The sequence below is a fragment of the Oncorhynchus kisutch genome, linkage group LG13 (assembly GCF_002021735.2).
Source record: "Oncorhynchus kisutch isolate 150728-3 linkage group LG13, Okis_V2, whole genome shotgun sequence".
In the NCBI taxonomy this organism is placed as follows: Eukaryota; Metazoa; Chordata; class Actinopteri; order Salmoniformes; family Salmonidae; genus Oncorhynchus; species Oncorhynchus kisutch.
Window position 1 is genome coordinate 65,730,827 of NC_034186.2, and position 16,551 is coordinate 65,747,377.

Genomic DNA, 16,551 nt, shown 5'->3' on the forward strand with positions numbered 1-16,551 from the left:
ACAGTTGCTCTTAAAATAGAACGACACTTCATTTGAGAATAAGTCTTGTAAATCTAAACAGGGAGTGTTATAATCTAAAGAAGAAGTAGAGGGGTGCCTACTTGGACATGGTCTTCTGAAGGCTGAGGCGGTGGTGGCTGGTAGAGGGCTTCTCAGGCTTGGGGGCTGCTGCTCTGCTTGGTCCTGCTGCTGCTACTGATGCTGCTGCTTTTCCTTTTCCTGCTGAAACTGCTGCTGCTGGACCAGCTAAACTGGCAGCTTTCCCCAGAGCTGCTACCCGGTCCCTGGGTAGAGTGGTGGTAGAGCCCAGGGAATAGATGGGCAGGTTGGCATAGGGCTTGGAGGGCAGCCTCATCTAACAGAGAGACAGACATAGAGCAGAGTATGAACACACTCATAAATACACTGGAGGTACAGTATAGGACTGTCAATATTATGGGCTGACTTTCTATCAGTGTGGGAGAATAGATATGACATACTTTTTGACAGCACTGTGAACACACAGGCCTTTTGCAGAACTGGCAGGTGTAGGACCAGGTGAACAAGGAAAACCTTTTGGATCGGCAACAGAAGCAAAGCTGTAACAAAGAAGGAATTCAGAACAGGTGCATCAAAAGTTGCACAAAAGCAATCAAATCATTCAAAAAGAGGTGTGTGATCAAATCCAGTGACTACAAAGATTTTGAAAGGAATGTGTAAGATGATTTTCCCCAACAATAGGTACTGTGATGTTTAGTCCGAGAGACTTGTACTTCAGCTGGGTGTAAATGACCAGCGGTAAACGGACCTTTCCCTTCTTCATAGCGTTGTACACGTCCTTGTACTGTTGGAACTTCTCCAGGTCTGCTTTGACCAGCACCTGTCTGATGTGCATCACCTCTTCCACCGTCAGGGACAAGCACTCTACTGGGAAACAGAACTCCTCCTGAAAACACACACACACAGCACCGGCCGGGTTACTACGACAACCGCACTCACTGCCCTTGTTACCATTCTGTCCACACACACCAGCACCTCTCGATGCACTCTGTCCGGGTTCAGACTAGTTTGGCCAAAGAAAGTCTCCATTGTTCATCTGGCAAGATGAGGGGACAAACAAAGGGCAAGGAACGAGTAAACAACTTGAGTGATGACAGATAATGTTAATATTTGTGAAAATTCCAGAGATCCTCTACTTAGTTCTGCTTCACTTAAAAGTCTAGACAACCTAAAAACAGACAAGGCCCCTCTGCTCTGTAGCTGGGGTTGCGGTTGGTTTTCTGCTTCTTTCTGTCCGTTTCTGACTTCAATAAATAAGCGTGCGGTGAGACTACGGAGATGCTACATTCAACAGTACACCAGGTCTATTGCTGCTGCAATTACTGGTCATCCTGGTGTTGTTCCAATAATGTGTCTCAATAATGTGTCTCAATAGTGTGTCTCCATTCAAAGTTTTTGTTGTTGTTGCACCCAGCTAATGTTTCTCAGTCTCAGAAGAACCATTAATATACTGTAACTCTGTAATGTTGCTGTGGCTCCTGCTGCTGATCTTATGACTCAGAAACAGTGGGCTGCATTGTCTCTGGCCCAGAGACAGGGAGGGAGGGGGAGATCCCAGGGAGTATCAACAATAACAAAAAAACAGGGAGTTTATACTTGCTACTGAACAACAGTACGTTACATACAGTATACACAAAATGAAGGACTTCATTTATCTAGAGCATTGTTTTAATTGGCAGTGGCTCACTAGGCTACATGATGCTTGCAATCACAATGACTACAACTACGGTTAAATGGAGGAAAGTTGAGTATGATGGAATGATTGGGGCTCCAGCGAGGGATGCATCTGCTGTTGACTGTCAAAATGCAATATGACAATCACACCTAAACTGAAGGGCTTTCTACAACAACAGTCCTGGGCTGAGGGATGGGTCTCTAGGAAAGCAGGAAGCATTAGAAGAGATGATGATGAACTACGATGCGCCAGCAGGGACATAAGGGGCGACTGGCAAACCTTGATAGGCTTTCTTCCCCTGCAGAGAGCAGACAGGGCAGACCACACCATGCCCAAGACAAACACCTCGACAGGGTAGGAGCTCCGTAAGGGGTGGAGGGTGTAGGGAGGGGAGTGGAGGAGGAGGGGGGTCCAGGGGAACAGATGGTGGGCTATCCTCCCGACCTGAGAAGGACAGGGGTTATAGAGGTGGATGGAAGATGGGGGGGACAGGGGTTACAGAGGTGTATGGAAGAGGGGGAGGACAGGGATTATAGAGGTGTATGGAAGAGGGGAACGCCAGGGGTTATAGAGGTGTATGGAAGAGGGTGAGGACAGGGGTTACAGAGGTGTATGGAAGAGGGGGAGGACAGGGGTTATAGAGGTGGATGGAAGAGGGGGAGGCCAGGGGTTAAAGAGGTGGATGGAAGAGGGTGAGGACAGGGGTTATAGAGGTGGATGGAAGAGGGTGAGGACAGGGGTTATAGAGGTGGATGGAAGAGGGTGAGGACAGGGGTTATAGAGGTGTATGGAGGAGGGGGAGGACAGGGGTTATAGAGGTGTATGGAAGAGGGTGAGGACATGGGTTATAGAGGTGTATGGAAGAGGGGGAGGCCAGGGGTTAAAGAGGTGGATGGAAGAGGGGGAGGCCAGAGGTTATAGAGGTGGATGGAAGAGGGGGAGGCCAGGGGTTATAGAGGTGTATGGAAGAGGGGGAGGCCAGGGGTTATAGAGGTGGATGGAAGAGGGGGAGGCCAGAGGTTATAGAGGTGGATGGAAGAGGGGGAGGCCAGATGTTATAGAGGTGTATGGAAGAGGGTGAGGACATGGGTTATAGAGGTGTATGGAAGAGGGGGAGGACAGGGGTTATAGAGGTGGATGGAAGAGGGGGAGGCCAGAGGTTATAGAGGTGGATGGAAGAGGGGGAGGCCAGGGGTTATAGAGGTGTATGGAAGAGGGGGAGGCCAGAGGTTATAGAGGTGTATGGAAGAGGGTGAGGACATGGGTTATAGAGGTGTATGGAAGAGGGGGAGGACAGGGGTTATAGAGGTGGATGGAAGAGGGGGAGGCCAGAGGTTATAGAGGTGGATGGAAGAGGGGGAGGCCAGGGGTTATAGAGGTGTATGGAAGAGGGGGAGGCCAGAGGTTATAGAGGTGTATGGAAGAGGGGGAGGCCAGGGGTTATAGAGGTGTATGGAAGAGGGTGAGGACAGGGGTTAAAGGGGTTAGTGTGGAGGAGAAGAGGTGGGGGGATTGGAGGTGGGGTGTTAGGAGCATCACCTAACAGAAAGAAGATGGAGGCTGATGAACACAAGACAAACTGACACACTATTCAGGAACCAAAATCTCCAATGTGCTCATTTTCTCCAGATTGATAAACTCTTCTCTTGTCCTACTTCTCTTCTGTTACTCACCAGAGACTTGGAGCTCTGTCTGGATGGGGGTATGAACTGCCGTACGTTGGTGGGTGTCTCCTTCTCAATGGAGTGTCTCCTCTGGGGGGCCTGCCGTCTCTCAGGCTGGGGGGTTGAGGAGATGGGCAGGAACATGGGTGGAGCTGGGGGTGGGGGGACGGACATGTGTGATATACTTTTATGTAGTACTCAAACCCTTATATTACCAGTTAAGTTGACTGAGAACACTCCCTCTTTGACAGCATTATTTGTAGCATAGAAGAGCTGTCGGGTGAACAGCTGAGAGCTGTGAAAGCACATTATAGGATCTCTATGATAACCTTTAACCATAGCTTCATGTCCACACCCTGGCTGAACCCGAACCCTAACCCTAGCTAAACCCGAACCCTAACCCTAGCTGAACCCTAACCCCAACCCCAACCCTAGCTGAACCCTAACCCCAACCCTAGCTGAACCCTAACCCTAACCCTAGCTTCATGTCCACACCCTGGCTGAACCATAACCCTAACCCCAACCCTAGCTTCATGTGCATACCCTGGCCAAACCCTAACCCTAACACTGGCCTTCTGGTCCACAAGTCAACTCACTCTTCCTGCCCAGTACAGACTCTGGAGAGGTGTCGTCCACCACCGATGTAGAGACACTGGAGCTACTAGCTGACTTTTGACCCCCAATGGTGATGTCATCCTGTAAGGGGAACAACAGAGAGCAGTGCTGTAGGATGTATACTGATGTCAACTACCAGAAGAAGACACACACACACACACAAATGCACGTGCGAGCACACACACATATACACACAGACACACACACACTTACGTCAGAGTCGGAGCTGTCCAGTTCTGACAGGGTGGGTGCTTTCAGCCTCTTCCTCTGACATAGGGCCTGGGCTCCACCCCCTGGTACCCCTGGCCCTCCATTGGACAGACTGCTGAGGGTCATGGTGCTGGAAGTCTTCCTGCGGCCGTCAGGGCTGGACACATCTGGACAGAGAGGTTGTCACAAGACGACTGATCAGACAGAGGACAACTCAAATACCCAGGGGTGATTTCAGCAGGATGCAAAGTAGCTAACTATACTGAACACTGCAGATAGACATATCATGAATAGAGCTGGGAATAGAATTCCCAGCTTCACATGACTGCCAAACATATCTGTTCTACGTGATACATTTCTATCTGAGTGCTCGGTAACATTGCACAGTCCTGAACAGACCCGAGGGGAAGACACCAGCGGTAGGGAGGAGGGAGTGTGAGTTGAGGAGAGACGGAGAAGCAGCCTGGTGTTACACACACAACATGGATTCTACTTTCATTACCCTTTAAGACCTGGACTGAGCAGGATTCTAATGAAACCCTAACCCTGGCTGACTCCCTCCCTCCTAGCCTCATTGACAACTTCTCCCCCTAAGAGAGAGAGAAATAAAATAGGGAGGGAGGTGTGACGGAGGAAGGGATGGAGAAGAGAGTGCTGGAAACAGCAGATAATCAGTAGCAGAGGCCGATCTGATCTGTGGATGCATTGAGGCCTTGCCAGGCGCTCTCTCTCTCTCAGTCTCCCTCTTTCTCTCTTTATCACCCTCTCTTTATCACCCTCTCTTTAGCTCCCTCTCTTTAGCTCCCTCTCTGTGAAAGGGACCACGCAGTGAGCATGTGAATACCTATTCTGGAAAAAGGCTAAAATATGAGCTCATCACCTCAGTGGGAGGCCAAGGCCCTCCTCCTCTACTGATGTCCTGGAGCTTCTAAACCTGCCTGCCTGGGAGAAGACTGACTGGTCCTAGGATCCAGGTTTAAACTAGAGCAGATCAAACATCCACCATTTCTGGCACTATGCTCAGTGTCAGTCAAAAGCAAAAACATTGTAAAGCACTGGTTTATGTAAACTATATTTGTCGATATAGTATAATTCAGTCTATTTTAGTCGAGGCATAAGCAGTAGTGTTAGGATACAGCCAAATAGGCAGACAAACGAAACAGGGCTAACATTATGTGTTGCAGCACACAAGTTGCTAGTCACATAAACAGAGCCAAACCACTCCACATACTTTACCTTGACGTGTAAGGATCAACTGTGGAGTGCTGTAGTATATGCCTCCACCTAAAAGGAAACACTTCCTTAAATATGATAGGCCAGACTGTACTAATGGTTTATCCCTATCCCCAAACATAGAGTTCTGTAGTCAAATGACAGGCTCTCTCTCTCGGTGAGTATTGGTATTGGAGAATCTGGCCACAAAGTAAGGGGATAAGTACCCAGCTGCAATGAAGTTCAGATAGCCAACCATCACATATACACTCACGGACGCACGCACGCACGCACACATACACATAGCACACACACACATTAAACCTGCACAACAATAAATTGAACCGACTAGTAGCTGTGGATGAGCAAAGGGTCAAAGAGCCTCCAGTGTGATGAAAGACGCTGGGATCAGTGGGAGAAATGTCAAGCACAGCCAATCAGACTTGTCAAAGCTCAGATACCCTGCCCACAACAGGAAATGTTGACACATAAAAGAGTAAGAGAGTGTAGATTATTAGAAATGATTTTCAGTGTCACCAATGTAAATTCATTGGCTATCTATCTCACTAGAGGATGTGATTACATTTTTGGGTAACCTTTGGGTAACCACTGCAGTACAACCTTATAAAACAGAAGGCATCCTCTTCTTATCTGTTTTGAAAACGGCCATATACTGTAAGTTAATCAGAAGTGCTAATTGACCAATGCAGGCGATGTTGGAGATACAGTGTGATGTTTTTGTGAGAATGTGCTTTTTTTGCGTTGAACAGAGCCGACAGGTGTGTGTGTGTTCTGCGTGTGTGTGTGTGTGTATATATATGTGTGCCGACAGCTCCTGTCTACGCTGCTCACTGATCCCACCTCTGATTAAATTCTGCAGACTCACTCTCCAAGATGAACAACTGCTTTGTGTGAGGAGGACCGCCATTTTCTAGGAAACCGAGGAAGGTAGTTATGCACGTCTTGGTTGTTTGTAATGAGAATTTCTGAGTAATGGTGTTCTTTAGCTAAGGCAACTCTTTCCCTGATTTATGTTAGTATGGAAAAGAAAAAGGCCCAGAAGCAGAATTCCATGAATAGATTCTTCAGTGGGAGGCAAGAGTTCTGTTGTCTCTACTGGCTATAGGCTACGGACTTTTATCAATATCAAATATGTTTAACATACTGTAGGTTTCAACCCAAGCGCAACAATAGACTAGAGAAAAATGTAGGAAGATCAAATTAGTTTAGACTATTCCCAGAAAAAAAATGGAATTTGAAGTGAGCATTATTCAAGCATTTAGACAAGGAAAATACTGTTTTACAATTCCTCCTGAGGGACTGAGAACAATGTGCACCAGCTGTGTGGAGATGCAGAAAAACAACTGCTTTTGATGTCAGCAAGTGTGCCTTCGAGAAATAGTTAATTATCAGAGATGTACTGTAGTGACAGGCAGCGAATAAAACCATTGGCCTGTTTGAGTCACATCTACCTTAGTCTTATTCACAACTGCCTATGGTATGTAAGGCTACATCTAACTTAACATTATCCCTGGGCTAAGTCTGAGTAGATCATTAAGCCCTTTCACATTCCATGTGGAGATTCAAAAACAAGTGTCATAAGAATTGAACTAAGGTTCAGAATGATTGAAAGATATGCTCAAGTTGTCTATGAGTGAGTTGCTGATGTGAAGGTAGCCATCAACCTCCCTTCTGCGCTTGAGAGTTCTCCTCCTGACCAGTGTCTGACATCCTGACATCACAACCAGAGAGCACACTGCTGCGGTGCAGAGCCAACCAAGCCAACCATCAACACCACGACGGAAGCATGAAGAAGCATGAGATGAGAGCATTTATGTGCGAGCTCTTTCTTGGGCAGATGGACAACAAGCACAATAGATAGAGACGTAAAGAAACAGCCAGGTAACTGGACAGATCTTTACCTGACAAGTCAAAACTTTGAGACATGCTAAGAGGCCGAATTACTGCAAGAGAAACAATGATGGCATTACAGAGTTATTAAGCTATCCGTAGAAGGAATATGGGCAGAAGATATATATTAGTTAGCAAGAAGAAAGACATCATCTGCTGACAGGTCTGGCAGCTGTCCATAGTGCAGTGCAGTGCAGTACAGTACTGTATGTTAGGAAATGTACAATGATTAACATAGTCAGTAGAAAGTGCATAGCCAATGGTGAGAAATCATTAACATAATAATTAAATACAATTAATTCTCTCTTCAGATTCTAAGGATTGGTTTGGCTATAGTCAATACAGGCACTTGGCATAAGACCAGACAAGATGTATGTTTAAGTTGTACTACAAGCAGAGCTGTAATGCCGAACAGCACAGGCATCCAAGAACAGTAACTTGGCTGGGTGGAAACATCGTTCAAACCAACGAAAGAAAGTATAATTCACCTTGTGTCTTTCATTCATGCCAATGCTCAGCACCCGTGAAAGTGCATAATCACAACATACTTCAACTTCTCACAAAATGAGTGTGAGTGTGTGTGTTTGTGTGTGTGTGAGAGAGGGAAAGAAAGAAAGAATGAAAGAAAGAAAAAGAGAGAGAGAGAAAATAAATAAAGACAGAGGTGTCACTCACCCAGCCTGCTCCTGCGGATCACATCAGGAGAGACAGGTCTCAGTTTCCTCTCAGATTTGATCTCATCCAGGATCCTCTCGTGCAAGGTGGGAGGAACCTGGGGCTGGGGCTTCAGCTTCCTGGCTGCTGCCTACACACACAAATGCACATGCGCACACACATGTGCACACACACACACACAGATACATACATGCACTCACACTGAGTTATGGGCATCAGAGTAATGGACATCAGGCCTTTCGCCGCTGCCTCCTAAACCTTAAAGACACCGTCACTGTACTGTTAATATCACTGTCAATGTACTGTTAATATCACTGTACTGTTAATATCACTGTACTGTTAATATCACTGTCACTGTACTGTTCATTTCACTGTCACTGTACTGTTAATATCACTGTCACTGTACTGTTAATTTCACTGTACTGTTAATTTCACTGTACTGTTAATATCACTGTACTGTTAATATCACTGTCAATGTACTGTTAATATCACTGTACTGTTAATATCACTGTACTGTTAATATCACTGTCACTGTACTGTTAATATCACTGTCACTGTACTGTTCATTTCACTGTCACTGTACTGTTAATATTACTGTCACTGTACTGTTAATATCACTGTCACTGTACTGTTAATATCACTGTCCCTGTACTGTTAATATCACTGTACTGTTAATATCACTGTCACTGTACTGTTAATATTACTGTCACTGTACTGTTAATATCACTGTCACTGTACTGTTAATATCACTGTCCCTGTACTGTTAATATCACTGTACTGTTAATATCACTGTCACTGTACTGTTAATATCACTGTCCCTGTACTGTTAATATCACTGTACTGTTAATATCACTGTCACTGTACTGTTAATATTACTGTCACTGTACTGTTAATATCACTGTCACTGTACTGTTAATATCACTGTCCCTGTACTGTTAATATCACTGTACTGTTAATATCACTGTCACTGTACTGTTAATTTCACTGTACTGTTAATATCACTGTCACTGTACTGTTAATATCACTGTCACTGTACTGTTAATATCACTGTACTGTTAATATCACTGTCACTGTACTGTTCATTTCACTGTCACTGTACTGTTAATATCACTGTCACTGTACTGTTAATTTCACTGTACTGTTAATATCACTGTACTGTTAATATCACTGTCACTGTACTGTTAATATCACTGTCACTGTACTGTTAATATCACTGTCACTGTACTGTTAATATCACTGTACTGTTAATATCACTGTACTGTTAATATCACTGTCACAGTACTGTTAATATCACTGTACTGTTAATATCACTGTCCCTGTACTGTTAATATCACTGTACTATTAATATCACTGTACTGTTAATATCACTGTCACTGTACTTTTAATATCACTGTACTGTTAATATCACTGTCACTGTACTGTTAATTTCACTGTACTGTTAATATCAGTCACTGTACTGTTAATATCACTGTACTGTTAATATCCCTGTCACTGTACTGTTAATATCACTGTCACTGTACTGTTAATATCAGTCACTGTACTGTTAATATCACTGTACTGTTAATATCACTGTCACTGTACTGTTAATATCACTGTACCGTTAATATCACTGTCACTGTACTGTTAATATCACTGTCACTGTACTGTTAATATCACTGTCACTGTACTCTTAATATCACTGTCACTGTACTGTTAATATCAGTCACTGTACCATTAATATCACTGTCACTGTACTGTTAATATCACTGTCACTGTACTGTTAATATCACTGTCACTGTACCATTAATATCACTGTCACTGTACTGTTAATATCACTGTCACTGTACTGTTAATATCACTGTCACTGTACTGTTAATATCACTGTCACTGTACCATTAATATCACTGTCACTGTACTGTTAATATCACTGTCACTGTACTGTTAATATCACTGTCACTGTACCATTAATATCACTGTCACTGTACTGTTAATATCACTGTCACTGTACTGTTAATATCACTGTCACTGTACCGTTAATATCACTGTCACGTTAATATCACTGTCACTGTACCGTTAATATCACTGTCACGTTAATATCACTGTCACGTTAATATCACTGTCACTGTACCGTTAATATCACTGTCACTGTACCGTTAATATCACTGTCACGTTAATATCACTGTCACTGTACCGTTAATATCACTGTCACGTTAATATCACTGTCACGTTAATATCACTGTCACGTCAATATCACTGTCACTGTACCGTTAATATCACGGTCACGTTAATGTCACTGTCACGTTAATATCACTGTCACGTTAATATCACTGTCACTGTACCGTTAATATCACGGTCACTGTACCGTTAATATCACTGTACCGTTAATATCACTGTCACGTTAATATCACTGTCACTGTACCGTTAATATCACTGTCACTGTACCGTTAATATCACTGTCACGTTAATATCACTGTCACTGTACCGTTAATATCACTGTCACGTTAATATCACTGTCACTGTCACGTTAATATCACTGTCACGTTAATATCACTGTCACGTTAATATCACTGTCACTGTACTGTTAATATCACTGTCACTGTACCGTTAATATCACTGTCACTGTACTGTTAATATCACTGTCACGTTAATATCACTGTCACTGTACTGTTAATATCACTGTCACTGTACCGTTAATATCACTGTCACTGTACTGTTAATATCACTGTACTGTTAATATCCCTGTCACTGTACCGTTAATATCACTGTCACGTTAATATCACTGTCACTGTACCGTTAATATCACTGTCACTTTGTAACAATAACTCTTGACTGTCAGTGCTGCTCCTCTCATTACTGAGGCAGGCACTTCAGTGAGGCTGGGGCAGAGAGGCTGGGATAGTGATGCGGGGGCAGAGAGGCTGGGGCAGAGAGTCTGGGGCAGTGAGGCTGGGGCAGAGAGGCTGGGGCAGAGAGGCTGGGGCAGAGTGGCTGGGGCAGAGAGGCTGGGGCAGAGAGGCTGGGACAGAGGGGCTGGGGCAGAGGGGCTGGGGCAGAGAGGCTGGGGCAGAGGGGCTGGGGCAGAGAGGCTGGGGCAGAGGGGCTGGGGCAGAGGGGCTGTGGCAGAGAGGCTGGGGCAGAGGGGCTGGGGCAGAGGGGCTGGGGCAGAGAGTCTGAGGCAGTGAGGCTGGGGCAGTGAGGCTGGGGCAGAGAGGCTGGGGCAGAGGGGCTGGGGCAGAGGGGCTGGGGCAGAGAGTCTGAGGCAGTGAGGCTGGGGCAGTGAGGCTGGGGCAGAGAGGCTGGGGCAGAGGGGCTGGGGCAGAGGGGCTGGGGCAGAGAGGCTGGGGCAGAGGGGCTGGGGCAGAGGGGCTGGGGCAGAGGGGCTGGGGCAGAGAGGCTGGGGCAGAGAGGCTGGGGCAGAGGGGCTGGGGCAGAGGGGCTGGGGCAGAGAGGCTGGGGCAGAGAGGCTGGGGCAGAGGGGCTGGGGCAGAGGGGCTGGGGCAGAGAGCATTGATAATCAGATCATCAACTGGAGCTGTACATCTATCAATCACCCCTCATTCCAATCAGAATAATCATATCCCAGAACCCCAAATCCTGAACTACCTGTATTTTTAGGGGGATATAAAAAACTCTTTCTTTGACTAAAGATGGGTTCAGTGGCTTGTGGTTTAAATGGAAAGGGGACACCCCTAGCACCAATTTCCAGGCTTCCTCAAGTTCCAGTGATCAACGAGACTTGGAAGGACGGCATGGCAAGACTAGAAGACACCAGAATGAGAGGAAAGTGGGACAGGTACCATAGAATGTACTATCGTATAGTATATAGTACATTCATTATACAGTACTGTACACTAACAGGATTAGAAGGAGAGAAAATGCCCCATGTTCTCCTCTCTAAACCCTACAAATGTACAGCCCATATAGATAAGAGATATACTTTACATACATAGCTAATAGTTGTCTTCTTATTTCATTCTATGGTACTCTGTTCAGCCCAAAGAGACAGAACAGAGTTGTATCTCTATGGTTCAGCCCACCACCATGCCAACACCAAAGAGGTTGCTAGTTGATGTAAAGTATATCTGTTGTTTCTATAGGCTGTGCACTCACAGGGTTGAGAGGAGGTCTGGACCGGATGAAGTCTAGGATGACCTCATGGGCGCTCTTCTTCAACCTTGGTGGGATGTCGTTGTTTACCTGGAGGTGCAAGGACACACACACACACACACACATACACACACACAGATTAAGAGAGAGCATAACTACATTAAAACAACAAACCATGCTTTTAAGACACCTGACAGTCTTACCATGACCTTGCGTAGTTTGTAGCGTTTGGAGCGGATGTCATCCATGAGCATCTCGTAGGGCGTGAGCTGGAACTCAATGGCCAGAGGGTTGTACTGGCGCTCCTGGACCTTCTTCAGCTTCACCCCGTTCCGCAGGTCTCCCATCACCTGCATCCAGAACTTAGCCTGGGGGATGCAGGGGGACAGAAATCATATAGCAACACAGTACTCATCCAATGATTTAACACTTATAAGGCCAATTTCCAGACCCAGATGAAGCCTAGATACTCCTGTGTTAAGTTCCCCAGTTTCTGTGTTATGGTTTTGTTTGTATGTGTGTTTCAGGATGGCTTCCTGAAATTCCCCCAAGCAGCTGATTGGTCAGCCCCATTGCAAATTGGAGCTGACCCCACCCCCTCTTCAGGATACAGCTGTATCTCATTACAGACTCCTTCTCCAGCTATATAAGCCAGTGTTCTGTTGCTGAGAGAATAGAGCTGATTAGTATGTCTTGTGTTGGTTGTTGCTGAGAGAATAGAGCTGATTAGTATGTCTTGTGTTGGTTGTTGCTGAGAGAATAGAGCTGATTAGTATGTCTTGTGTTGGTTGTTGCTGAGAGAATAGAGCTGATTAGTATGTCTTGTGTTGGTTGTTGCTGAGAGAATAGAGCTGATTAGTATGTCTTGTGTTGGTTGTTGCTGAGAGAATAGAGCTGATTAGTATGTCTTGTGTTGGTTGTTGCTGAGAGAATAGAGCTGATTAGTATGTCTTGTGTTTGTTCCCGGGGGGGGAAAAGGGAAGGCCCCTAGGGAGTGCTTAGGCTAGAGTCTTGCGGGCATAACCCGTATTTACTGTCTATACACACTAGGTAAGACCTGGGCGGACCACCCCCTATATTTTGGTTAGCGCACCAGGTGGTGCTAAGTTAGGTAAGCAGTGGGAGGGTAGGAACGGGGGCTTTGACACTTACTTTCTTTGCTTTGGTTCCGTTCAGCCCCTTTTCCCCCAAATTTACTGTGATAAGGAAGCAATAAATTCCCAGTCAACTGTAAATTCTTTGCCTTTGTCATCTTTACTCGCACCTACAATCCCATACCTCTTACTCCACGGGGAGTTAGTTGTAGCATGGTGTTGCGTTCCCTCTAGGAGGTGTATGTAACACCTGGGCTACAAACATGCTAGTCCAAGAGTAGGTTTTAATGAGTCTGGGGAAACCTGTCCTAAGGGTGTTGCCAGGTAATAAGAAGCTGGTCACCTACCCAGTCCGCATTCTGGAGCTCATTTAGGCCTCTGCTGGGATCCTCAGACGGCTCGCCACCCATCTTCCGAAGATTCTACGAGAGAGGTGAGGGTGATCAGAGTGAGAAAGAGATGAGCGCTTAAAGGCCCAGTGCAGTCAAACATTGATTTTCCTGTGTTTTATATATATTTCCACACTGAGGTTGGAATAATACTGTAATTGTGAAAGTGATAATGCCCTTTCAGTGTTTGAAATGTCAGCGTTTTTGTGCGATTAGAGTTTTGGCCTGCTTGGTGACATCAAAACATGGTTCCAAACCTCTCTGCCAATAACAGCTAGTTTTCTGTTTTCCCCCTCCCCGCTCAGACCACTCCCAGACAGTCCTTGCAATATTCATGCTTGAGAATTTACTCTTTGCTAAGAAACTATTTTTGTTTCTTTTGAACCATTTTTAATTGAAAACAGTAAGGTACTTAATTATTTGATATTGAGAGACTTCATTGGACCTTTAAGTAACTGACCTCAAAGCCACAGGTTTCATCCTTTCATGATGTTAATCAAGTTCATTGACTACCACAGCATTAGGACGGGCAGCTAGCCCTGCTATCAGTCACCCACAAATCGATACCTTTTCGATTATTAATGACGGTTAACGAGAGCCTTCACAACCTGCCAAGTCACCAACTAGCATGATGGTACACTCCCACATTCCCATCAGTGACTGAAAATCATCATTGCAGCCATAGGGAATAAAGCATGGTCCTGCCAGTGTATGCATAGCAGAGATAATAGCTTTAAGCCATGGTCAAGAAGACTGTATGAAATAGTGTGGGAACTCCCTTAGCTAGCCCATTCTAAAACCAATCCACTACTTTAAATGTGTGGGAAGGAGATAGCAAGTGCACTTTGAGAGCATTGGGATGCAACCAAAGAAGCAGTGAACAACCTGCATCCTTTCACTTCCTGATTCAGGAGTTCATTAGAGGACAGGACACTGAGGGATCTGTACTGCAGCAGACTGGAAAGCCTCCTCTCTCTCCCTGTTATTTGTGGTGAGAGAGGGGGCGTCACCCTGCATCCCACCGGTGTTTGCTGGAGCAATCACAGGAGATTTACTATAGGGCCTCTCCTCTCACAGGAAATACAGAGCCATAACTCACACTATACTGGAAGGGCATTTGCTAAGGTGTCTACCTTCTATACCATTAACAGTTTGGTACATATTCCCTTTTCATCGCATAGCATAAAACAGAAAGCTTTACCATGGTCTGTGAATAACATGATTTTTTAAAATGTTTGTCAACAAAGGACATTTCTGAGCAGAGGAGCCCAGGGTGAGATGATGTTGGACTTAACACCCGGTGCTCATTTGTACGACAAACACAATACCATCCCTTTCCTAACTTATAGTATTTAACCCCAAGCAGGTAGGAACTGCAGTGGCTTTGGTGATTCAGCTACAACTATGTTTTTAATAGTGTCCTTCTGTCCTGTTATAGAGCTCTTTGTTATGAAAGAAAGGGTTTCTCTCTGCCTGCTGTCCTGTAGCTAGCTAGCTAGCTAGCTAAATCCCCTGTGGGACAACACATCTCTGCCTCGCTGCCAGACAGAGGAGGACAAGTGGGGGAGGGGAATGATGCAGGGGCGAAAGCTCATCTTATTTCTCCTGGTATCACACACACATGGATGTACACACGCACAGACAGAGAAACACACACACAAACGTAACCTTGATCCCACATTGAACAGCCAAGCTTCTTGACCAGAGATTGCACTGTCCAGCAGATCCTTAGTCCCATCCCTACTGCTATAGTTCTAGGTGTCTCTGCCTCCACATACAGTAGACTAGACTACATCCTGGCCTATTCACATCTGGTTGCATACACCAGATAGGCTAACTAAACTGGATGCACTGTCTGTAGCCCCCTGAACCACAGAGCGTGACACTTGTCTCCCCTTCTTCATAGCTAAGCTCTTACCGTCTCCTTATAATAAGACACTCCACACTCTTTTGTAATAGTGAATTATATAACTGTCCAATTCCTTCGCTCCTCTCAGACGTACTACTGTGGAGGGGGAGTACTGCTTGGCTGGATGGGTCCCTGGGGAGTAGCATCCAGTATGTGGTTCATGGGGACAATTCCAAAAGCTGAGCACAGATTTGTCCTATAGCAAACCCTGCATTCCTTCTCTAACACACACACACACTAACCTGCATACCTTCTCTGTAACACACACAGGTTAGTACACACACACACACAGAGTAACCTGAATTCCTTCTCTGTAACACACACACACACACACACACAGTAACCTGCATTCCTTCCCTGTAACACACACACACAGAGTAACTGGAATTCCTTCTCTGTAACACGGACGTACGCACACACACAGTAACCTGCATTCCTTCTCCTCTGTAACACACACACACACAGACCCGACTCAAGGCTGATATACAGTAGGATCCATTACAGGACATGTACGTTGTGTGCCATGTTGATCAGTTCTCTGAAGCATGTGAAACACCTTAATGTCATGCTGCTTAATCTCCTGAATGAATGTCTCTCCAGTCACATGACCTCTGAACATATGTCCCGGGTCTACATGTATGTCTGATTTACAGTACAAGGTTGTCTAGTGGTGAATGCCAATGACCATTCAGATTCACCTTTTAGTGGTCCTATGTGCACTGGAGCCTGAGAATGAGATGTCAATCAGGTCCCAGAAACCAACCGGAGCTGTTCCAATATCCACACTGGTTAGCATACCACATAGGATAAAGCAATGTCTTGGGAATACATGCTAAGTAGTATGCTAGTATAGACAATGGAACAGAACCACTATGTAAGCAAGCTGAGGGCCTATTCAGTCAGGTACTGTGTAGTGTGGTGTGAGCATTGGTAAATGGAGGTGGTTTGGTGAACCATGGTCACATGATGAGTAACCTTTCCTGAGACCTGAAGACTTTATTTACCTGCCCAAGCTAAATCCTAGCCTTTAGCTCAGTGGACTAACACAGTCTTGTTGCACACTGGAGACAGG

At 45.5% G+C, this 16,551-nt stretch overlaps 1 protein-coding gene across 4 annotated transcripts in view; it reads right to left on the reverse strand.

The window, feature by feature from the left end:
• The window catches only part of LOC109901686 (protein spire homolog 1-like), a 45,526-nt gene that overhangs the window by 3,170 nt on the left and 25,805 nt on the right, over positions 1-16,551 (reverse strand). Inside the window, exons 5-16 of one of the 4 annotated variants that reach the window (XM_031786970.1) lie at positions 13,529-13,603; positions 12,291-12,455; positions 12,091-12,177; positions 8,002-8,131; positions 7,338-7,379; positions 5,440-5,487; positions 4,207-4,370; positions 3,975-4,074; positions 3,388-3,530; positions 788-925; positions 480-578; positions 102-355 (exon numbers count right to left, since the gene is read on the reverse strand). In XM_031786970.1, coding sequence (XP_031642830.1) covers positions 102-355; positions 480-578; positions 788-925; positions 3,388-3,530; positions 3,975-4,074; positions 4,207-4,370; positions 5,440-5,487; positions 7,338-7,379; positions 8,002-8,131; positions 12,091-12,177; positions 12,291-12,455; positions 13,529-13,603 — 1,445 coding nt within the window. The remainder of the gene's footprint in view (positions 1-101; positions 356-479; positions 579-787; positions 926-3,387; positions 3,531-3,974; positions 4,075-4,206; positions 4,371-5,439; positions 5,488-7,337; positions 7,380-8,001; positions 8,132-12,090; positions 12,178-12,290; positions 12,456-13,528; positions 13,604-16,551) is intronic. The other 3 variants (XM_031786972.1, XM_031786971.1, XM_031786973.1) reach the window with 3 other exon arrangements.